This window comes from Ctenopharyngodon idella, chromosome 14 (genome assembly GCF_019924925.1).
Source record: "Ctenopharyngodon idella isolate HZGC_01 chromosome 14, HZGC01, whole genome shotgun sequence".
Lineage (NCBI taxonomy): Eukaryota > Metazoa > Chordata > Actinopteri > Cypriniformes > Xenocyprididae > Ctenopharyngodon > Ctenopharyngodon idella.
Window position 1 is genome coordinate 18367142 of NC_067233.1, and position 24604 is coordinate 18391745.

General features: G+C 38.2%; 1 protein-coding gene across 6 annotated transcripts in view; it reads left to right on the top strand.

The window, feature by feature from the left end:
- LOC127494417 (transcription factor COE3) overlaps nucleotides 1-24604 on the top strand; it is a 123689-nt gene that overhangs the window by 89093 nt on the left and 9992 nt on the right. For all 6 annotated transcript variants that reach the window (XM_051860314.1, XM_051860309.1, XM_051860310.1 and 3 more), the window contains exons 11-13: nucleotides 10419-10507; nucleotides 23599-23664; nucleotides 24332-24506. In XM_051860314.1, the coding sequence (XP_051716274.1) occupies nucleotides 10419-10507; nucleotides 23599-23664; nucleotides 24332-24506 (330 nt within the window). The remainder of the gene's footprint in view (nucleotides 1-10418; nucleotides 10508-23598; nucleotides 23665-24331; nucleotides 24507-24604) is intronic.

Consider the following 24604-nt stretch of genomic DNA (forward strand, 5'->3'; position numbering starts at 1 on the left):
GCATTGCAAACAAGAGCTGTAGCATCTTTGCTGGGTGAGACCTTTTGTTTAAAAGACTCAGGGGTCACTTAAATAGGGTGCTGGGTTACAGAATGGGCAGGGACAGGGGGAACAACCTCCCCGACCACTTGCTCAACCCATTCCTGGTACCTTATTTCAGCTTGTCTGAGCATCAATCATAGAATTTGGGTTGTTTTGTTAAGCTAATGGCTGTCATGGGGTTGTAGGTTAGGCTGGCGCAGTCCCAAAGGGTTAGTAAGGGTGCATATGTTTTGTGGTGGCTCCAAGTGCACAGACTTCATACATTATGCTATTACCAGAAGCAAATGTAAAACTAAAGCTTACTTTAGGTTCAGAGTGTGTTATATTGACTTGCAACTCTGTTAATGGGATAGTTAATCTAAAAATTAATTTAATGTTTACTCACCTTCATGTCGTCCCAAACCTGTATGACTTTCTTTCTTCTGTGGAACACAAAAGTAGATATTTTGAAAAATGTTTAAATGTCTTTTTTGTATAAAGGTATGATTCACAGGGCAACTTTTTGAGCAATGTTGCCGGACAATGTTGCCAAGCGATGTTGCTTGGGCACTTTCCCATTGAGAATGGGCAAAAATTTCAATCTAAAGTATCTAGATAGAAATTTGTTGCCCATTCTCAATAGGAAAGTGCCCAAGCAACATTGCTTGGCAACATTTCTAAACTTTGCACTGTGTATCATCACCTTAAGCCAGTGGGATCCAATGTTGTTCTTTTGGATGCCATTACCTTTCATTATACAGACAAACAATTGAAACGTTCTTCAGAATATCTTAAGGTTTGAAACAACATGAGGAGGAGACTGAGTGAATTGTTGGAAGGAAGAGACTAAGGGAATCATTGTAAGGGATTGGATGTCAAAGCTACACAACAAAGATTTTCTCAATCTAGCTATGTAATTGCCACAGCCTGGGGCCCGAAGAGTTGATTGGAAAACCACGGAGCACCCAGCTGGTATGCAACTTAAAATCATGGGCTGGTTTTGGAACCTGCTCGCTGTGTTCTCACATCAGCCAGAGGTTCTGGCGCCATCCACTACAAAAGCTCTTTAAAACTGGCACTAAAGCTTAATGGCACAGGCTCTGTGGACAGCGGTGGCTGATGTTTCTCAAAGACCGTTCCCATAGCCGGAGCTCGGAGAGGGACCAGGAGCAGTTCACTTGTTGCACAAGCCATGGAACAATGGGCCACTTTGTTACCTTTTCATCCTCGGAGCGGGCAGATGGAACACATTAGCGGAACGTTCCACTGGATGAGCTCTGCAGGGCTGCCGAGCACGTAGAACAGGACCCGGCATGATGTCATCATTTCGTTCAGTTGTTTCACAGCTTGGACGCCGATGTGTTTGTGAGTCTCGCACTAGGAGGTGGTCTGTCAGCAGTATCCTGACTGTGGCGTATATTGGTGAGACACTTTGACAGTAGCTGAAGTACAGCCTTTTAGTGGAATCCATATCCAGGCTATTGGCATGCGGTAATCTAATTAATGTTAAATTTCAGTTGTTAGAAGCAGAAACGCCATCTTTTTTCTTTCTTGTTAGCTAAGTAACATAAAGAGTTTGTCAAGAGTATTTAATTCATATTTTTGTATTTGCATAAATGCTAAGGCTGTGCTGATACAGGTATATTGATATATACCACAATGCTTATTCTCACAATATTGTATTGATACTTTAAAACTTTGTATCAATATTTGTTGATGCACCAAAATAAAAATTATTTGTCAAAATGGAAACCGAAAATTATGATTTTAAATTATAATTATTATTTTTTTTAAATGAATAAAAAATAATTTAATTTCATAATTATTTTTTAATAATTTATATTTTTTTAATAATAATTTGAAATATTATATATATTTTTAAAATATTGCTCTATAACTCTGTAGACATAAAAACAGAATTTTTGGTAATATAACACATTTTTACCTTGAATGCTTCTCTGACATTTTTTTTCCCACTTTTTTTTTTTCTTTCAGTTGAAAACTAAAAATGGTATTTTATGGCATTTTTAGTGGCCAATATTTTGGTGCATTTGTATTTATTTATGGTAACACTAGAGTCCAATTCTCAATATTAACTAGTTGTTTATTAGATGCATATTCCTAAGATATTGGCTGTTTATTAGTACTTATAAAGCACAAATTAATGCCTTATTCTGCATGACCATATTCTACATCCAAATCCTACCCAATTCCTAAACTTAACAACTACATTATTAACTATTAATAAGCAGTAATTAGAAGTTTACTGAGCCAAAAGTCGTAGTTAATAGTTAGTTAATACTAAGAATTGGACCTTAAACTAAAGTGTGACCTTATTTATTTTTGCATTTCCTACAGTTCCATAATAAATAAATAGGTCATCTAAATAAGCATAAACTCTGAGATAATGTTTCTCAGTGCAGTCAGAGACACTCAATGAGGATCTAGTGAGATTAAAACTATATTGAATGTACTAATGTATTGAATCAGGACATACTGTATATCTTGTGATTTATATGGTATCATGACGTAGTTGGTGATTCATAGTCCTATGATACATAGCACCAACTCTCAGATATGTGAAAATGTGTGAGCTTTGCAGTGACTTGAATGTAGTGAACATTTCCAGTGTGGAAACACTGAAGCAGAAGTGACATTAACACACCAACCTCCTTCTGTTACCCCTACTCTCTCTCTTTCTCCTCGGAGACCGAACGGTGATGCAACCATGCTGATTACCGCTTGCATCCGTTTGCCTTGCCGGCTAGATATGTTAATCATCTGTTAGGTAATTGCCTCTGTAGCGCCTTGATTAAATTGAGTGACACGTCAAAGAAGTGTGCCTCAAAGCCATACTTCCCCCACCTGAGGAGCCTGTTATTATTTTGGAGTCACAGCCTAAAGTGTCCCCCCATGAAATGACTAATTATCCAACATTGGTTCCACAGGTCTTCTCTTTAAGAGAAAAGTGGCTCCTTTGATAGTGATATGAGTCTCGGCTCTGTAGAGGAACGACACATTCCCCTTGTGCAGAAAAGCCTCCTCTTACTTTATTCCACTGATCTTATTTCCCATCTCGTACATGCATACAAAATGACTGACACTCGTGAAGTGATACAGCACACGTGCTTTCCCGACATCTTGTAGCTCCCTTACTATAATGTCAGACCAAAAGTGAGAATCATTTGTTGATTATTATCTGCCCCTAAAATCCAGACAGTGTTTCATAGTGCGGTGTCACACAGGGGTAAAACTAAGGTTAGCTCAGCTTCGTAATTGCTGCCATAACAGTGAATCGTGTTCAAGTCGTAATTAAAAGTGTGTGGTTTTTAGTGCGAGTCTGTGTTGTCTGCGTGTTTGAAGAGGCTGGGGTGGGTTTTTCTTCATCTTCCCTGGTGGCTCTCCACTTTAAAGCAGCCTGCGCGCCCTGCCTCTACTGTCAATCACAGTTTAAAGTTCATGAAATTTCTATGAGGATCGATCCAGGGAGGAGGAGGTGGTAGGAGTGTTTGGGGGTTGCAGGGGTTAGGGATGGGGGAGCGGGCCGTGATGATTGATCCAAACTTGCACTTTGAATCTCACTCCTTGTTTTATTCCTTCAGAATGGTGCGAAGAAGTGCATTCTGATTTTTCCGTCAGTTGCGAAGCGATGCGTTTCCATGTGCCGCGGCCTTTCTGACGTGAGGACAAAGAGGAGATGGATGGGTCGAAATCGATGACACGCAACAGGGGGTCTTCAGACGTTTGTCAACAAGCCCGATCTGCGACCTCGCAGCGACAGACTAGAACGGGAAAACAAATCGCTTCCTCATGTCGCCCCGTTGCGCACCTGTAAATGTCTTCCCCCCAAAGAGTAGCGGGGCAATCTAAGTGCGAGATACCCATCTGCAGGTGAAAGAGCCGCTCGGTGCCATTCTCTCCCATATCAATCATGTAGCACATGAAAATGAGAAATTGAGAGGTGTTGCGTCGGAATCCGAACCTGCATCAAATTCCCCATTCCATCAATGTGCCTCCCACAGACAGAGCAGGGCTTGATCAAGTGTTTTAGATGGGCCGAAGGCTCCATCTAAAATCATTCAGTCTGCGTTAGGGGGAGACCGCTGAAATAGCCTCTCTCTGAATGGTTGCGATTGTGGCCTAAGGGGGCATGACTACGCTTACAATCACTGCATCACGGTAGCACAAGGAGGAGAGAACGGGAATGGATATGGCACCTAAAAAGCCCCATGTTGTAAAGACAGATGCCATCAGGGAGAGGGGAAACATGATCAGCCGGGAGGCCTGTTGGAAAGTGGGAACAGGAGAATGTAAATAGAAAAACAGTGGAGGGTAAATAGATGTAAGCCCATCGGAGAGCATGGATGTAAACAAGCGTAGACTAAACGTACATACAGTTGGCGGGGGATGAGTTATTCGGGCTGGGCTGGGAAATTAAGTGCTGTGATAGCTTATGTTGCAGGGTTGTGTTCTGTTCACAATTTGAATTGAGAAGGGTTGTTAAATTCCATTTACATTTCTGAATTTGAATTGAGGTAGCTAACATGCAGTACTGCAATTCAAATGTGAATATAAGTACAATTAAAGGGTTAGTTCACACTAAAATGAAATCTCTGTCATTATGTGCTCACCCTCATGTCGTTCCAAACCCGTAAGACCTTCGTCCATCTTCAGAACACAAATTAAGATATTTTTGATGAAATCCAAGGGTATCTGAACCACACTTAAGTAGCAACATCATTGCACTATTTGAGGTCCAGAAAGGTATTAAAGACATCGTTAAAATATCCATGTGACTACAGTTTCTCAGTAGAAAGCAACGAAATGACCACATTCAAGGTCCAGAAAAGTAATAAAAACATTGTTAAAATAGTCAACTTGATTACAGTGGTTAAAACTTAATGTTATGAAGTGACTAAAATACTTTTTGTGCACAAAAACAAAACAAAAATATTGACTTTATTTAACAAATTTGTCTTTACCTTGTCAAACTTGTACGCAGTTGACGCAGTGAACGCAGTTCATCGCTTCCGTGTTTACATCTGAACGCTGGCTCAGTATTGGCTGGCTCCTGCTTCAGCATCACACGCATGCATCGTGCTTGCTCACGTGACCAGTGTCGGCCAATACTGAGCTGGCGTGTGGACGTAGAAACCTGGAAGCGTTGAACGTAAATAGCGTAGGAGAATGACAGGGGAGAGACGAATTTGTTGAATAAAGTTGTTATTTTATTTTTTTCACACAAAAAATATTCTCTTCGCTACATAACATTAAGGTACCACTGTAGTCACATTGACTATTTTAATGGTTTTTACTACTTTTCTGGACCTTGAATGTGGTAGTTTTGTTGCTTTTTACTGAAGATAAAAAAACCTCTTGGATTTCATCAAAAATATCTTAATATGTGTTCCGAAGATGAACAAAGGTCTTACGGGTTTGGAATGACATGAGGGTGAGTATTTAATGACAGAAATTTCATTTTTGGGTGAACTAACCCTTAGTAGAAGAAAGAAAAATTGAAATTTTTTGTCTCATGTTGAGACAGACAACATGAGACAATTTTGGCGCATTTTGGCTTGACAAAGCCTTGTTTTAAAGTTTAAAAAATATTTAAAAAACCTTGAAGCTTTGACGATGTCATTCAAAATAATCTTCTTCCTGTCACTTCAATTTGAATCCCAATTCAACTTCCTGTGTGTTGTGTGTGGAGCCAATTCCCCTGTTGAAAAAAACAGCATATGCTGGTTAGGTATGTTTTGAAGCATGGCAATTGGTTTGAGCTGGTTTATGCTGGTCCTTAGTTGGTCCTAGTTGGTCCTTAGTTGGTCATGAGCTGGTTCAAGCTGGCCCTTAGTTAGTCCTTAGTTGGTCATGAGCTGGTTCAAGCTGGCCCTTAGTTAGTCTTTAGTTGGTCATGAGCTGGTTTAAGCTGGTCCTTAGTTAGTCCTTAGTTGGTCATGAGCTGGTTCAAGCTGGCCCTTAGTTAGTCCTTAGTTGGTCATGAGCTGGTTCAAGCTGGCCCTTAGTTAGTCTTTAGTTGGTCATGAGCTGGTTTAAGCTGGTCCTTAGTTGGTCATGAGCTGGTTTAAGCTGGTCCTTAGTTGGTCATGAGCTGGTTTAAGCTGGTCCTTAGTTGGTCATGAGCTGGTTCAAGCTGGTCCTTAGTTGGTTCTTAGTTGGTCATGAGCTGGTTTAAGCTGGTCCTTAGTTGGTCATGAGCTGGTTCAAGCTGGTCCTTAGTTGGTCATGAGCTGGTCCTTAGTTGGTCATGAGCTGGTTTAAGCTGGTCCTTAGTTGTACATGAGCTGGTTCAAGCTGGTCCTTAGTTGGTCATGAGCTGGTTTAAGCTGGTCCTTAGTTGTACATGAGCTGGTTCAAGCTGGTCCTTAGTTGGAGAAAAAAAGCAGAGAATGTAAATGAAGAGCCTGTTGAAAAAAAAAAAGCTGGTCCTTAGTTGGTCATGAGCTGGTTTAAGCTGGTCCTTAGTTGTACATGAGCTGGTTCAAGCTGGTCCTTAGTTGGTCATGAGCTGGTTTAAGCTGGTCCTTAGTTGTACATGAGCTGGTTCAAGCTGGTCCTTAGTTGGAGAAAAAAAGCAGAGAATGTAAATGAAAAAAAAAACAGCATATGCTGGTTAGGTATGTTTTTGAAACATGGCAGCTGGTTTGAGCTGGTTTAAGCTGGTCCTTAGCTGGTCATGAGCTGGTTTAAGCTGGTCAAGTGCTGGTCCTAAACTGGTCCTAAGCAACTAGCTCCAGCTCAGGACCAGCTTAAACAAGCCTATGACCAACTAAGAACCAGCATAAACCAGCGCAAACCAGCTGCCATGTTTCAAAAACATTTTTTCAACAGGCTCTTCATTTACATTCTCTGCTTTTTTTCTCATTTTGGTTGTATATCTTTATCTCTCTTCTTTTATTTCCCTCCATCAGACTCATGCTGTATTAGTAAGCATTGCCCTCATTAGGTCTGGCTATCATGAGTTGGTGCGTGTTGAGTGGTTTCCCAGTCAGCCCTATTTGACCTCTGACTTCTGCAGAGCGTGTAATAAGAACAGAGAGGTATGCTGGGATTGATTTTAGAGTTGCACGCACTACCTCTAATTTGCTAGCTAGATAGAGCCTCAACAAGCTCATATGTGAGGACAAACGCAGGTCTGCTGTGCAGGTTAACTGCAAGTCAGAGGTCAAATGCTTGACGGTTTTGCTGAGAGGATTGTGATGCGTGTCGATGATGATGGCAGACACGATTTAGACTTGACCCTGTTGTGCTGATGATCAAAATTTCGACAGTAATAGATCTAGGTATGCAAGCGTATGAGAAAATGCTTTTTTTGTCTTTTATATGGCAGCTCATTGTGTTGTCCCGTCCCACTGGACATCTGAAAGTGGAAATCATATTAATCTTTCACTGTTACCTCACACTCCACAGCAACCTTCTATTTAGCATCAGTAGATCTCAGTGGAGAGTGTGATAACCTTCAAATGAGAACGAGAGAGAGAGAAAAGAGATGTGCAGCCCCACAGCGCCTGCAATAAGGAGATGATTAAATTAATAATAAATATACATCCCTCTATTCGTCTCCTCCAACACACACACACATACACATACACTCGCCACCTCTTCAGCGAACTGCATTATCTTTCCCTTTTCGCAATCGCACGTCAGGCACAGCAAAGACGCGTGGATGGCTGAGAGGAAGGGAGAAAAAATCAATACAAATTACGACGGAGAAAGTGGCACTGATGGCTAGAATTGCAGCATATGTTTACACTAAATCAGGCAATCTATCTTCATATGGGCTGTGTAATGCAGGCGGGGTCAGGGTTCGGCCCATGCACACACACTCTCCAATTACTCCCACTTCTCGGCGGGAGGCAGCCGTATCGATTGGCTGAGAGGACAGAGGCCCTGCAGGCAGCCAATGGGGCGCTGGGGTCAAAGTTCAGGGGGATTTTAATAAGAGAAGTAATGGGCTTAATTTCTTGGGGGTGTGATAGAGAAACAAAGCCCTCCCTCTCATGTCCCCTGTCCGACGGTTCATTAAAGTGCAAGTTTTATGGGATTGCTTTGTGAAATTGCTCTCATGGACGCTCTTCCTCCGTTGTTCCTGTCTCTTTCCTTTTCTTTCTTCTTTTTTTTCTTTCTCTCTCTTTTTGTTTTTGTTCATTCATTCATCTGATAATTTGTTTGTTAATGTGTTCTTTCTTTCTTTCTTTCTTTCTTTCTTTCTTTCTTTCTTTCTTTCTTTCTTTGTCCTTATTTTTTCAGTCTTTATTTCTCTTCCTTCCTTCCTTCCTTTTTTCATTTAGTTTCTTCATTTACTTTCAAAATTATTTTTTCTTTCCTCCCTCGTTTCTTTTCTTTTTCCCTTCTTTCTTTCTTTCTTTCTTTCTTTCTTTCTTTCTTTCTTTCTTTCTTTCTTTCTTTCTTTCTTTCTTTCTTTCTTTCTTTCTTTCTTTCTTTCTTTTTTATTTTCTTCATTTACTTTCAATATTATTTATTTTTCTTTCCTCCCACTTTTCTTTTCTTTTTCTCTTTTCCTTCCTTCCTTCCTTCCTTCCTTCCTTCCTACCTTCCTTCCTTCCTACCTACCATTTCTTTCTTTCTTTCTTTCTTTCTTTCTTTCTTTCTTTCTTTCTTTCTTTCTTTCTTTCTTTTTCTGTCCTTCCTTCCTTCCTTTTTTACTTTCTTCATTTACTTTCAAAATTATTTATTTTTCTTTCCTCCCTCTTTTCTTTTCTTTTTCTTTCTTTCTTTCTTTCTTTCTTTCTTTCTTTCTTTCTTTCTTTCTTTCTTTCTTTCTTTCTTTCTTTCCTTTATTTTTTACTTTCTTCATTTACTTTTTAAAATTATTTCTTTTTTCCCTCCCTTTTCTTTCCTTCCTTCCTTCCTTCCTTCCATTTCTTTCTTTCTTTCTTTCTTTCTTTCTTTCTTTCTTTCTTTCTTTCTTTCTTTCTTTCTTTCTTTCTTTCTTTCTTTCTTTCTTTCTTTTTCTTTCTTTCTTTCTTTCTTTCTTTCTTTCTTTCTTTCTTTCTTTCTTTCTTTCTTTCTTTCAAAATTATTTATTTTTCTCCCTCCCTCCCTCTTTTCTTTTTGTTTCTTTTCCTTTCCTTTCCTTTCCTTTCCTTTCCTTTCCTTTCCTTTCCTTTCCTTTCCTTTCCTTTCCTTTCCTTTCCTTTCCTTTCTTCCTTCCTTCCTTCCTTCCTTCCTTCCTTTCTTCCTTACTTCCTTCCTAGCATTTCTTTCTTTCTTTTCTCTTTATCTCTCCTTCTGTGTTACACTCTTTTTCCCCTAACACTTTATATCCAGATGGCGGCGATTATCGCATAGCAGACTGTCCAAAAATGACAAAACAATGGCATATAGATCGCTTACTGAGTCTAATCACATTGCTGTTTGATCAAAGTGCAGTTCTCTTGACCTGGAGAAGGAACGCGATCGTTTCCACAGCACCTTTCTCAGAGCGTCTTGAGAGACTGTTCCTTCACTTTCACAGGGGCATTGAGTCACAAAGATCCCCACACACCCCCTCCTCCGCAACCGCTGTCACTCCGCAAGCTCTTTTCTCCTCCTCGCTGTGAAACCGGCTCAAACAAATTTGATTTAGCAGCTCGCCGAGACCCATTCCCGAGGAAAGAAAACAAATATTGTTATAATGGTAATAACATCTATTTGCTGCGCGCGACAAACGGCACCGGGCCCTTTGAAAAGAGGCCCCTGCTCCTGCGCAGCCACCTTATTCTTATTCATGAAAGCACCGCTTATGCATATTAGTGCAAACTAGGTATTCTACTCGCTAGCATTTGGACTGTCAATCATCCTTACGGAATACAAGAGGCAACGGTGACAAAAGCGGACCGGGCAAGAAGGCTGACAAATTGTCCCCAAAGTCAAATTTGACAGCCTTTTATGATTAATGGGCTTGATTATGGAGAAATATCTCCCTAACTGCTTTCCGGGTGTTTCTTTCTGCCATCGTATCGCGACAGAGAGATGGAAAAGAGGGGCTAAGAGGAGGTGGTGTTTGCAGTGAGAGAATGAAATAAAACGTGAACAGGGTTGAGTGAGAAGAGAGGAATTGAATTAGGCAGGAAAGGTTAGAGTTTGAGAATAAAGAAGTGTAAAGGGGGACAGGAAGGCCATAGGGCCTCACTAAACACTTCATAAAACAAATTCACACAGGGGGAATCCTGGATTGATGCCACAGGGACGAACGTAAACAAATATACAGGGAGAAATGTACATATGCACACACTGATATTTAATCCGGCTGAACTCTGGGGCGTCATGGCAGAGAACTCTGGGAAATGGACAAGATGACATAATGGCCTGTTTCTGAGAGATTTGCAGTCAATTAAATCAAATAAACATCTTATTTTCGGTTTCTCCCGCAGCTCTGAATGAACCCACCATAGACTATGGTTTCCAGAGGCTACAAAAGGTCATCCCTCGTCACCCTGGAGACCCAGAGAGGTTACCTAAGGTAAGTGTGGTCTGAAGAAATTGCTTTCGCTACATATTTTTTCTGTTCAATCAAAATCACACATTTTGCTTTTCCTGGCAGTGTATTAGATTTACACAACCTCTCCTGTTTTCGTAAGAAATGCTTGGCATGAATTTTAAAATGGGTGTAAAACATTCGCGAGATGGGCATTGTATATTTCAGCATCAGATTTGGCTTTGCATCTCCGTTCTTGCTGCAAAGGATGGGTGTTTTCTTATGTCTGTTAAGCAAACCTTGATTCTGAAAGCCTGAGGGTCTTCTGTTTGATAGCGTAGAAGAGCAGCTCATACAGGCTTGTGAATGAAAAACAACTGTTTGTGTGATGCTGGCTTTGAGAGGGTGAGATGGAGGTTAGATCGGTGCTGTTATCCATGCTGGTGGCATATTGCAGCTTTGGGGCAGCAACAAGCAACAAATCAAAGAACAAAGCTGATATGCAACGGGTGCAGACTGTGTGTATATATATACAAAACACACATGCGTACACACACACATATCGAGTCGAGCGCAAAAACTCGATGTGCCGTCAGGTGCCCTGGGCGGTTTGCCGCCTGGTTAGTATGAAAAGATTATTTTCCCCTAAAAAGGCAGGAAGCTAAGTGAGAGAGATTCTTTCGGGCAGGGCTCTGGTGTAGGAGGGGATCAGATCTGATGCGGACTGACACTTTAAAACAGCTGCCAAATTGAAACCATTTATCAAAATCTGACATCTGAGATCCAGTCACCAAAAAAGCAGTTTATTTGTAAATTGATACTAATAGTGAGCATACATTGTCTGGCCGCTTTGATGCTGCGATACGTGGCAAGGGGAGACCGCCAGCTATCACCTCTTATATACTTATACATTCAAGAGGAAAACTCAATAAGAATGTAGGCCTTTTTTTTTTTACGCCGCCTTTTTCCTGTTCCTGGTGCCTCGTTTTTTGACACAGTCCTATAAATAAATAATCAAGTAAATACATAAGGCAGTAAGGAGGTAAATAAATAACTAAGTGAATGAATAAGTAATTGAGCATGCAAATAAGTAAATAAATAAACAAATAAAAAGTTGGTAAATAACTATTCCAAGATGTGCATGAAAAACGTAGTATAACAAAGGTGTACATACATAATATTAAAGATATATGGGCCAAGCCAAAAATGACAAAATATTTACTGGTCTTTTAATGGTCTAAACCATTTTAATCACAAATCACTGGTCAGGAAATTAGAAAGAATTGCACAAATACTGTAAATAAAGTATTTTAGCACAGAATGGGCGCCAACTTGCAGACAGCTCAGAGTCAGAGTCAGTGTTGTTTCACTCAATGTTAATAGGTTCAAACAGTTGACAAAAATGTCTACCAGTTCGTTTCAGTTTAATGTGAGACCAAATATTTACTATAGGGCTCAAATCTGGACTCTGACCAGGACAAAACATGAGCCTAATGGACTTGTTCTCAAGCCACTTCTTGGTTGTCTGCATTTTGGGCAGGAGTATTGTCTTGTTGAAAATCTGATCACTCCTCTTTAGATAACAAGTTTTCATTTGTGGGAAATGAAGCCATTCTGCAGTATTCTCCTGTACCCCAAAGCTATACACAGTGAAGTAGCTCACCATTACCAGCAGCTAAAAAGGCTCCCCACGCAATGACACCTCTTCCTCCATGCTTCACTGTGGTAGAGATGCATTTATTATTATATTTCTCAGCAGATTTCCGAAGACACTGCTCTTGGAGCATCACCATGTAACTCATGTTTCATTGTGATTCATCACTCCACACACAACTTCCCTTATTCTGCCAAAAACTTAATTCTGTCTTTGATGTTTTTCTGAGACAGCAATGGCTTTTTAAGTAGTGCATTTGCTTAAATTTAGCTTATTTCCTGACCAATAATTTGTGGTTAAGACTATTAAAATTGATTTATCTATTTATTTGTATAACAGAATTGTTTGACAGTCTAACTAAGTTTGACTGTGTTTTTGCATTTACTTGACTCTTTCCAAAACCCTGATCAGATCTGCAATGTGTGTGCCAGTGATGGCCCCAGCATTTAGAAACCCAGCTGTGTTTGTCTGACGACCTTTGCTAGGGCCAGGCATGTATCAGGTTTATCTATAATTTCATTTCCAGTCCCAGGTTTGGCCGTGAGCACACACCTCTCCGTCCAGATAGATCATGAATATGGACGTGATTCAGGACGCTTCACTGTCCCGCAGGCAGCTGCGTTTCTCTCTGGCATTCGAGACACACGTTCACAGGCAGTCCCAGGTTACCGCGAGGTTAACGACCTGTGAGATCCACTCTAACGGACACCTGGATTATGGCGTGTCTTATGAACTCAGAAGCGGGGTCTCTAAGCAACCAAATCTGCTTCCAACACAAGACAATCAAATGTTGTTTGCACGCTGCTGTATTTATAAATGGGCTTTCTGCTCAGTCAGAGAGAGTATGTACTTTATGTACATGTGGCAGTTCTCAGAAGCTCTGGACAAAAGTAGACACTGGAGACTGGGGCTAGTTGTCACACAGTGAATATTTTTGAAAGTCAATTTCTGTATGGATGCAAATCTTGACTACAAAAAAGCTATTGAACATTACAACCATGATTGTCCTGGAAAAACAATGAAGTACATTTTACACACACTGACTTGTGTGACAACATGCCCCAATGGCAGGTCATATTGCTACAGTATTTTGGGTAACTTGAAACAATTTGATTAACAGCTATTAATCAGTATATTTTAGGATTTTCAGCTGTAAAATGTAACAGACAAATATCAAGCCATTGTTTTGGTCAGCAGATATTTAAATGAATAACGTCCATAAAGTACTACAACATGTGACTTGCTAATTTGAATTGACAAAAATGTTCCTAATTAAAAAGGCTTTTTACCCAACATAAAAAAGCTAATTTTAAAGAAAATACATTTGTGCAGTTGACTTTCAGATATTGCCTGTGTGACAACTAGCCCCAGTCTCCTTTTTAAGCCTTGTTTATACTTCTGTATGTCTTCTTTAAAGTGGAAGTATATTATTGACTTCCTTTGCCTTGTCATGTTGGCGCATTTTACTTTATCAGTTGCTCTTTATTAGCAAGATAAGCTTGTGTGTGCGTGTGTGTGTGTGCGCATAAGTTGCAATGTTGTATATGTATGTATGTATGTGTGTGTGTGTGGTGGACCTCTGTTCACCAGGCTCAGTGTGTGTATGTGATTTATCATTGTTAGGGGACCTGTCGGATGGCTTGCTCTCCCGGGTCAGCTGATCTGCTCTCGCCGGGCGCTTGAGAACCATCCTCCCATAATTGAGCCCCTGGAAAGAAAGCAAGGGGAAAACAGGAGGAAGAAAAGATAGGAGAAAGATAGAAACAGGCTTGTCGGGAGACAGCCTTCAGGGCTAGAGAGCTGAGAGAGCCGGGCCAATCTAAAGTCAAACAGACTCACCTTGTTACCTGTGCTGAATGAACTGTAGAGCATCTGAGCGACTCCTCGTGACCCATTCACCCACATACACTTCACACACACACACACACAGACAGCAGGGGGCCGGGAGTGTTGAGATGGTTTCGTGCTGTGATGTTGGGCTGTGGAGGTCTGTGAAAAGGAAAAGGAGAGGAACACAGCATCTTGATGCACCGTAACACGTGCTCTCTGCCTTTTGGCAGGTAGAGTGAAGAGATTAACATGCAGACATGAATCCAGCTCATCCAGAACACCTCTCAGGGGAGGGAGCCGCTCGCATGCCTCCCCGAGCGAATCTCTCGTAGAGTCCGAACCCTTCCCGGCCTGTCTCTTAAAAATAAAGGTTCCAATTAGAACTGAAAAGAGTTTTACAGACTGCTGTTGTTACACAAAGAGAGAACTTTTTTTTATTGCATAGTTCTCAGACAGTCTAATGCTAATGCTAATGCTAAAAACAATGCTAAATGCAAATAATAAAATGCAGCTGAGCATATAATCGCACATTGTTTGGATAACAAAATAATAGGCTTTTAAAAGGGAGGAGATATCTTCTGTTTTTGACATTGGGGATGAATCAGAACAAACTTTATGCTACTATGGTGCAGTTTTACCTTTCATTTGGTAATATGGCTAATACTAATATAATAATAGCAATTTAATAGTAGTAATATAGTAATTTTTGTGCTTTAACTTATTTTTCTTTTCATTTCTTTTAGTTTTTCGTACAATATTTCATATTATTTAAAAATGTTTTTAATAGTTCTAGTTTTAGTAAATAATAATAAATCTTTTGCGTTCTATGCAGGTAAATCACACTTCTGCTGTTGTATATGCATTTAAAAAACTTGTTAATTTTCCTTTTCTGATTAATAATTTTGTAAGACGTTGACATTTGTGCTAAGGGTGCCCAGAGGCTATTTGGGTTGCAAGACAAAGCTCAGATGATTGTGCTGAGATGAAAATTACCAATAGCGTAAAGTCATATAAGTTGCATCCTGATCTGAAAAGCATATCATTTAATTGAAAAAAAAAAATAATAAATAATAAAAAATCATTAATTATTAATACTATAAGAACTTTTCAGTGTCTCAAGAGCCATATAGCCATCTCAAAAACCTTTGAAAAATGTTTGTTTTTTTTTTTTTTTTTTTTTTTCATATCAAGAGGGTCCTAAAAAGCAGCAAAGAACAATTTTGCAAAAGTTATTTTTCAGAGTATATGGAGGAACCAGGGGTGATAGAGTGGGCCGATTTCTCCAATCGCTGACCCTGTAGAGGATCACTCACAGTCCTCTTGGTAGCCCAAGAGAGACTCCTGCCTTGTCCTTAACCTGTGACAAGAGGGACCCTCCGTAAGGTCCCATCACCTGATCCCCAGCATTACCTGGGGCTCCCGGGTGAGGAAGAGAGGGTGTCGAATTGGGGCTCTGCTAAGAAAGACCACCACCCTGGAGTAATAAAGATCACAGGATGACTAATTGTATGCCTGGCAGGCGGCAGATCTTTACACCTCGACAGTCAGCTAATAAGACAAAAGGCCCAGCGCCTGTCTCTCCCAGGGCCGGGTGGCACACCTCTGGAGCCCAGAGCGGGGTCAGATGCTCGGGCCGACCGGCTGTAATCATCAGCGGGTCTACTTGAGGGCAACTGCCACCTTATCAATCATTGATTGCATTTCATTAGGGGTTCAACAGCGTGAGTATTGAGCCTCCAAGTGATATTGAGGTTATAGAGCAGCTTGACTACAGGGAACGCAGCACTGATTTGTGCTGGCAGACTTAATTTGAGAGGGAATGTGCTGGACTTTTTGTTTTGCCAGAGAAAGTGTGATGTGAAATAGTTTGTAGAGATGTGTGAAGGGAACGCGTGTAAAGTAGCCGCAGGTCGTTCTGTAGACGCCACATAAATAATGAAGTAAAGCTAAGTCCACAGAGCAGAACTGTACAGTTTATTCACCTCGTGGCTGTTTGAAGTCATTTTATATCTCTCTCCCCTTTTCTCTGTTTCTGCATGCCTCACTTTCTTATGTTTCTCAAATAATTATTTTCTTTTTATATTTTACAGGCTAACCAAAACAGTTTAGCTTTACATTTATATGTTTATTATTATTATTATTATATTTTTTTTATCCAAAGCGACTTAAAGGATTAGTTCACTTCAGAATTAAAATGTCCTGAAAATTTACTCACCCCCATGTCATCCAAGATGTTTGTCTTTCTTTCTTCAGTCGAAAAGAAATTATGGTTTTTGAGAAAAACATTCCAGGATTTTTCTCCATATAGTGGACTTCAATGGCTACCAACAGGTTGAAGGTCCAAATTGCAGTTTCAATGCAGCTTCAAAGGGCTCTACATGATCCCAGCCAAGGAATAAGGGTCTTATCAAGAGAAATGATTGGCCATTTAAAAAAAAAAAAAAAAAATTATATACTTTTTAACCATAAATGCTTGTCGTGCACTAGCTCTGTGATGCAATCATCATGTTGGAAAGGTCATGCGTGACGTAGGCAGAAGTACCGAGCAAGTGTTTACAAAGCGAACGTGCAGACAAACGGCCTTTACAAAAAAAAAAAAAGGGTAAAACAACGATGTCGTACGATTTTGAAGTTGGAGGAAAAAATTAGATGGAGTTTTCCGCCCTACCGCGGTACTTCCACCTACGTCACGCATGATCTTTCCAACGCGATTACGTAATGCGTGGCACATCGCAGAGCAGTGCAAGACGAGCATTTGTGATTAAAAAGTATATAAATTATTATTTTTTTTATTAATTATTTATTTTCTAGATAAGACTTATTTAAGACTATGTAAGACTTATATAAGACTTATTTCTCGGCTGGGATCGTGTAGATCCCTTTGAAGCTGCATTGAAACTGCAATTTGGACCTTCAACCCATTGGTAACTGTTGAAGTCCACTATATGGAGAAAAATCCTGGAATGTTTTCCTCAAAAAGCTTTTTTTTTTTTTTTTTTTTTTTTTAACTGAAGAAAGACAAACATCTTGGATGACATGGGGTGAGTAAATTATCAGAAAATGTTAATTCTAAAGTGAACTAATCCTTCAAAAATGAATAAAATAAAGCTATGAAAAAAATAATACATTTTGCAGTCTGGTCCTTAAATTATGCCACATATCACTCCTTTACTGTAAGTCTATAGGATTTTTTTGCATGTTTTACTGTCCATTTATATTGTTAAATCTGATAACTTATAAGCCTCAAGATTACTTAAATTTAACTTATACACTCTAAAAAAATTGAAGTTGTAAATAAAATAAAGATTATTGAAGTATTTGAAGTTTTACAAAAAATACTAATATGTTACTTGCCATTTCTTTGTAATTATTTGTGAAATTTACTAGCAATTTCTGAGAGAAAATTGTTTTAAAGTAAATCCTACAATAATTTTTTTCAGTGAACTTAGGGTTAGGCATTTGATAAAATCTCTAAAACAAAAGTAAGAAAGAAATTTGACCACTAAACCAATGAGTCGTACTTGATTTTTTTAGAATTTCTTTATCCAAATAGTACAAGCTCATATTACATTATTTGTATATTATTTAAACACAGAACATACAGACTACTAAATCTGTGCATGATTTGTTATTTTGTTTCATGATAGTATGTTGTGTTTGTCAATGAAGATGTGAATAGTTAAGCACGAGTGTGTGTGTGTTTTTATGTAAGTGCTTGTGTGTGCGTTCATGTTGTGCCAAAGGGCCCGTGGCAGGGTGTCGTAGCCAGCGAGCATCAGAGACATTAACTAACTTCTGTTTTATAATGGAGATTAATGAACTGAGCCGGGGCCAGAGGGAAGACAGGACAGGAGAGGAGAGCAAAGGAGAAAGAGGGTATGAAAAAGAAAGAGAGAGAGAGAGAGAGAGAGAGAGAGAGAGAGATGAGGGGTGTGCTGCCAGTGCCAAGGCTGTGTTGGTGACAGATTGCCCACTGGGTGTGGATGGCAGAGCCCTGGTGAACCAGGGACAGGTTGGGTGGATGGGGCAGAACACGGGGAACTGCAGCGGGGAGGAGGCCTGGAACAAGAGCCCCATACCTGGACGGCATCAGGCACGAGAGCAGGGGAGAACCAAACCACGGAGACACGTACAGATGGGCAGATAAAGGGAGGGAGGACTGGCGCGTATTAAAAAGAAACACCCACAGGAACACTGTAAGAGAGAGACGACCAGACGTACAGTAAAACAAGAAATATTTTATGAACAGGTGCACACTTAAAACACAGCACTCATAAACACACTGCACGCTAATAGATGTATAAAACTGGGTGCTATAACAATCATGCAAAATAATACAATCACAATTAGAAAGAGCTTTTTTGCCAAGTTTGCTTGCACACACATTTTTTTCCAGTGCACACATATAAATACAACAACAAGACACATGAAGACACATGAAGACAATGTGAAAAAGTATAAAGACACAGTTAGGTTAAGCCAGAATAGACATATTTACTGATTATGAACTTACATTATTATGGATAATATGAATAAATAGGGAGTGAATTTACAAGATATTCCACTAAACAGATATTCCACTTTTTTTCCCACCTGATTTGACGATTTAAGTTAATTTTGTTGTCATAACTTAATATAATCAGGTTAAAAAAATTTTGGTTTAATGTTTGTTTATGTGGTAAAACATTTTTACAGTGCTATAAAAGCACTTTTTTAAACACTGAACGATACAGCCCGGACAGACATTCAAATATGACATATATCTCTTATTTTTTTTATTATTTTGGTAACAGTAATGTTAATTTCTTAACATTAGTTAATGTATTAACTAACATGAACTAACCATGAGCAATACATTTGTTATTTGTTAATCTTTGTTAACGGTAGTTAATAAAAAAATACAGTTCATTGTTCATGTTACTTCACAGTGCATTAACTAATGTTAACAAATACAACTCTTGATTTTAATAATATATTAGCAAATGTTGAAATTAACATTAACAATAAAGATTAATAAATGCTGTAGAAGTTAACAATTATGTTAACTAATGAACCTTATTGTAAAGTGTTACCATTATTTCTTATTATTTTATATATTTATTATTATTACAATATTCAAATTTAACAATTTGACACATGCTTTAATCCAAAGTGACTTTTTAAAATGCTAAGGGGATGCAATGAAACAACAGTGAAATTGTTATAGTAATAAGTCAATATTTTTTAGTGATAATAGTTGTGATTAAAGTGAATAAATAGTGCACAGGTTTTGTAAGGTAATGATGAGAGGTCTCGTTTTGTGTGCTCTCTTGTTCTATTCTAATCATGTCCCTTTTTTATTCAGCTTTGTAGTTTACAAAACGAGTTCCTACTCATCACGCTATAACTAATGTAAAGGTTGAATAAATATGTTAGATTGAATAATGCAGGAACAACAGAGCACAAGGTCTCAGCTCTCCCTCTCTCTCTCTCTCTCTCGTGCTCTTGCCCGTGTTTGTCATTGACTCGAGCCATCTGTGAGGATCGTTACTGCTCATTGTTGATTGGCTGAGGAAGGACTGTTAGTTCTAAGGTCATATTTTGTCGTGGGAAATGCAAGTAAATGAGGATGAGGAGGAGGAGGAAGCCTTGTGCCCCCATCTCCATATGCCCCCCGATCCTCTCTTGCGTGCGTGTGTATACAGTATGTGCGCTACCACGCAAACACAGTCCCAGATGAGCTCTTAAAGTTAAACTCTAAAGGAATATCACAATATTCGGTGGTTTCCTCAGCCTGTTTCTGCCTCTCTGCCTGATCTGAAGGCCACTGTTGTTCTTCCTCGTAAATGTAACAGTTTCCACACAGTATGTTCAGAAACTCAGCCAGAAAGTGTTCAGTTTCAGGGCCTCGTGGCCTGGCATAAAACAGTCACTAAGAGCTGTACTTCACAGATGCAGGCCCTGCGAATGTTTGCATGACATAGATGTGAGAAACTTGAGAGCTAATGTTCCAGCATGAGCTCTGCTTTTCTGCATGTATTAAGGCATATTTGTTTATTTTAGCTTCATAAGTGTGTATGGTGTGTATTTCTGGCCTAGATACACTTTTTGGGGACAAACTGTCTAAAATGTCCCTACAAATAAGAAAAATCTGAAAACGTTTTTGTTGATATCTTCAGAAGATAAAATGGTTCTTAAATAGTGTATTTTATTCATTCCTAAAAGTGCTGAAAGCTTTATTTTAAGGTTAGGGATAGTTCATGATTTAATTTACGGACAATACACTGAAAAGTAGATTTGTTTTTTTATTCAATTTTTACTTAAAATTATTTACTTATTATTCGAGAACTAATTATTCAGCATGAGTTATGCTTTTGTTTAAGTAATAAGGTATATTTGTGTATTTTTGCTTCATTTGTGTGTGTTTCTAGCCTAGATTCACTTTTTTGGGGACAAAATGTCTGAAAAATGGCCATAGAAATAAGAAAAAAAAATAACTTTTTTGTCATCTTCAGAAGATAAAATGGTTCAAAAGAGACAGAATAGTATTTTTTTGTACTATTTTTGAAAATGAACCTCAGATGTCTAAACAACAAGTTACTAAACGTAACAGTCAAAATCAACAATAACAACGGTGTAAATAAAATTGGCAAAAAGTGAAATACACAACCGTATTAATTATTCATGCCTTTGTGTATGCTGGGAACACCAGTACCGTAAAGTTAAGTGTATTTTACTTGATTTTGTACCTTTGAAATATACTCAGATTTATGAATAGGGTTTTCTGCTTTGGGGTTGATACTTGTTTGTAAATATAAGCAATATTTACTTTAATTTCAACCTGCTTGAATTGTGTACAAATGTAGAATTAGTGTAATATTTCCAATGTGCGTGTGAGTGTGTGTGTACAGACACAGGCTGTTGTTCTCACAGTACAGTAATGATAGGTTTGCCAGCAGCCCCAGCTGCCTCTTACCTGGCAACTCTTGAGGGAGAAAAACAACTAGAACTTCCCCTCTTCATCTCTCTCTCTCCTAACATACTCACTCACTCACTCACTCATTTCCACTTTATTTGTGCACATTTCCCTCACTTTGTCTTCTTCTGTCTTCTCTCTGTCCCTCGAGTCTTTTTTCCTTTGTTTTCTTCCAACCCTTTCCCCCTTTGCTCATCTTTCAGCACAGTTTTCTGTCTGCATCTCTCTCTTTCACCTCTCGTCATGAGATTTACAATTACTCTGCCGTTTCCTCTCTTTGTCCTGCTCTTTTTTTTCAAACTGTCTTTTTTTGTCATTTTATCCTGATTTCATGACCTGCATCTGTAGTTCTTTGGGTCAATCTTTTCTCTCTTTGTCTGTGTTTACGCTACACTTTCATCTTTCTCTTTGTTTCCTGTCCTCATACAGTCATGTGAAGTGTGTGTGCGTGTGCGTGTGCGTGTGCGTGTACGTGTGTGTGTGTGTGTGTGTGTGTGTGTGTGTGTGTGTGTGTGTGTGTGGAGTAGGTTTCAATGTAATACCCCAGGGAGCTCCAGTAGAGGTTGCCATAATACCAGCTCTGGCTTCCTCTGTATCACCTCCACACCTCTCTGTCTGTCTCTGAATGCTGTGTGTGTACGAGAGAGAGGGAGAGAGAGTGATCATCCTATTTAGCCTGATCATACTCACATCTACACTCTTAAAAATAAAAAGGTTATCTATGGTTCCATGAAGAACCTTTAACATCCACAGAACCTTTCCATTTCTTTATAGTGAAAAAGGGTTCTTTATTTTTTTAAAACGTTCTTCACACTAAGAAAAAGTGATTCTTTTAAGAACTGTTTTTAGTTTCTTTGGTGAAGTAAAAATGGTTCTTCAATGGCATTGTTGCCTTTTGGAACTATTTTTTTAAGAATGTACATTTATCTGTATACTAGCTGTGTATTAAAAGACCATTTTGCTGTTGTTTTAAACCTGCATGACTTATTTTCTTAAACACAAAAGAACACAAAAAGAGATGTTTAGTAGAATGTTTGAGTGGCTCTCTGCTGTACTGTAAAAGTAGATGGTGACCAAATACTTTTTTTTTTTTTTTTTCATAAAAATGAAAATGGTTCTTAAACTAATTCTATAACTGTAAGTAAATTAAGTCACCCTTGCCTTAAAAAAAAAAAAAAAAAAAAAAAAAATTCTGTATGTTTTATTTTAATTAAATTTAAGTTTTAATGTTGGGGTAATATGACTAACGTTCAAAGTTCGGGGTCATTTTTTATATGTATAAATTAATACTTTTGTTCAGGATGCATAACAATAATCAAATGTGACAGTAAAGACATTTATAATCTTAAAAAAAGATGTATATTTCAAATAAATGTTCTTTTGAGCCTTATATTCATCAAACAATCTTGAAAAATATATATCTTTCCACAAGTTTCCACAAACCATAGTTTCCACAAACATATGAAGCAGCACAGCTGTTTTCAACATTGATAATAATAAGAAATGTTACTTGAGCAACAAATCAGCCTATTAGAATGATTTCTGAAGGATCATGTGACACTGAAGACTGGAGTAATGATGCTGAAAATTCAGCTTTGACATTACAGGAATAAATATATTAAAATAGAAAACAGTTATTTTAAATTGTCATTTTTACTTTTGAGACAAATAAATGCAGTCTTGGTGAGCATAAGAAACCTGTTTTAAATACATTAAAAATATGTTACAGACTCTAAACGTTTAAATGGTATTGTATTTCTGAGCGCAAAATAATAGTAAAAATAATAATACAGTGGGAAAGGCTGCATGGTAGGCTGTAATTTTATTGGTTAATATTACTTTTTTTCCTGCCAGCAGAAAAAAAGTCTTATGTAGAGAAGGTTATATGTATTATTTTTTTATTGTTTCTTTACGATAACATATACCGATGAGCTCATAAAAACTAATGTCTATTAGAAATGACAGAAACTATTGTGACAAGTTAAAGAGATAAAACCAGTGTGTTGGGCAAAAGTGATTTGATGTTTCCACCTATGAAGTGGAAAGGAGGTGCCCTGGGGGTGAAGACAAAATGTAGGAGATAAAATGTAGAAAGATTAGAAGTTAATTTAGTACAGATGGAGCAGATGGAAAATGATTATACATAAGGAGCCGTTGTAAAGTGCTCGTGTCCTCTCTTGGTTTCTGTACTCTTAGTGAGACCAGAATGGAGTCTGTGGGCCAGTGGAAATGTGTGACTTACACAGGAACACTACAGGATAACACGCACAAACACGCACAGTCACACACACCGTGTGAAGAATGACAGTGGAGCATATGTGTACAGTCTGAAAGGATCGCAGCCCTGGATCACTGCTTGTGTGATTTGGCACAGGTTGAGTGTGTGTATTTGTGTGTACATATGTATGTGTGTGTGTGTGACAGGTTGGTGTAAATGAGATTCCGACAGCTTCTTTTTCTCTCTATCTCATCACATGTTTGGTTTCTCTTTTTGAACATGTCTTGCTTATATATATAGTAAATAACTGTGGGTAAACTTGAAACATAAAGAACATGATTTATTTATTTAATATAATTATAATATCCTTTTTTGCTGGGCAGTATTATTTATGAAACTATTTGAGATGCAAACAGTGCTGATGTACAGTGTCAGAGGTGGAGTATTGGACTTAACTGTGTGTTTGTATGTGTTTTTAGGAGGTACTGCTGAAGAGAGCCGCAGACCTGGTGGAGGCGCTGTATGGGATGCCTCATAACAATCAGGTATGAAAATCACAAGAAATATCCTGATATGCAGTTAGCTGATTTATAATGTTATATATGTAATATAATGTTTTATATATATATATATATATATATATATATATATATAATATGTGTGTGTGTGTGTATTTATATAGAATTATAAATAATTCTATATTAATACACATTGTTATTTTTATGAAAATTTAAATATACTTTAAATAATCGATACTATTTAAATATTTTATATTTTTATAGTTATATTTTTGATATTAATACAGTATAAAATTAAGTGTTACCAATATATTAAGAATTTTTGATTTTTAATAATAACTTTATGTAACTATATGTAAATATTTATATAACTTATATTTATATAACTATATTTATGTAAGGTAAATTGATTATAATTTTATAATTATTAAAATTTAAATACAATTATTATGATTATTAAAAAATAATTAAGCTATTTATCATGCTCAAATGTTATTGGATTAATAATAATAATATTTGTACATTTTAATTTTTTATTCAAGAGCATTATTGTTTTCTTTAATACTTTTTGCTATGGTTGAAGCCACTATTTAATTTATTATCTTGAAACCCATTGAGATCACCACTGTGTATCATTTAAACCCATTTCTCTCTCTCTCTCTCTCTCTCTCTCTCTGTTCGCTGTATTGGTCAGGAGATCATTTTAAAGCGTGCTGCAGACCTGACGGAGGCGCTGTACAGCGTGCCGCGGAGCCATAACCAGTTGCCCTCGCTGACAGGCTCCAGCGCTCACTCAGGCATGATGGGAGTTAACTCTTTCAGCAGCCAGCTCGCCGTCAACATCTCTGAGGCCTCACAGGGAGACCAAGGTCAGTGTGTGTGTTGACATATTTAAGTCCCAAATCACACATGCACTTCAAACACTTGTATGTACGGCTGCCAAGCTATAAAAAAATCCAATCAAATT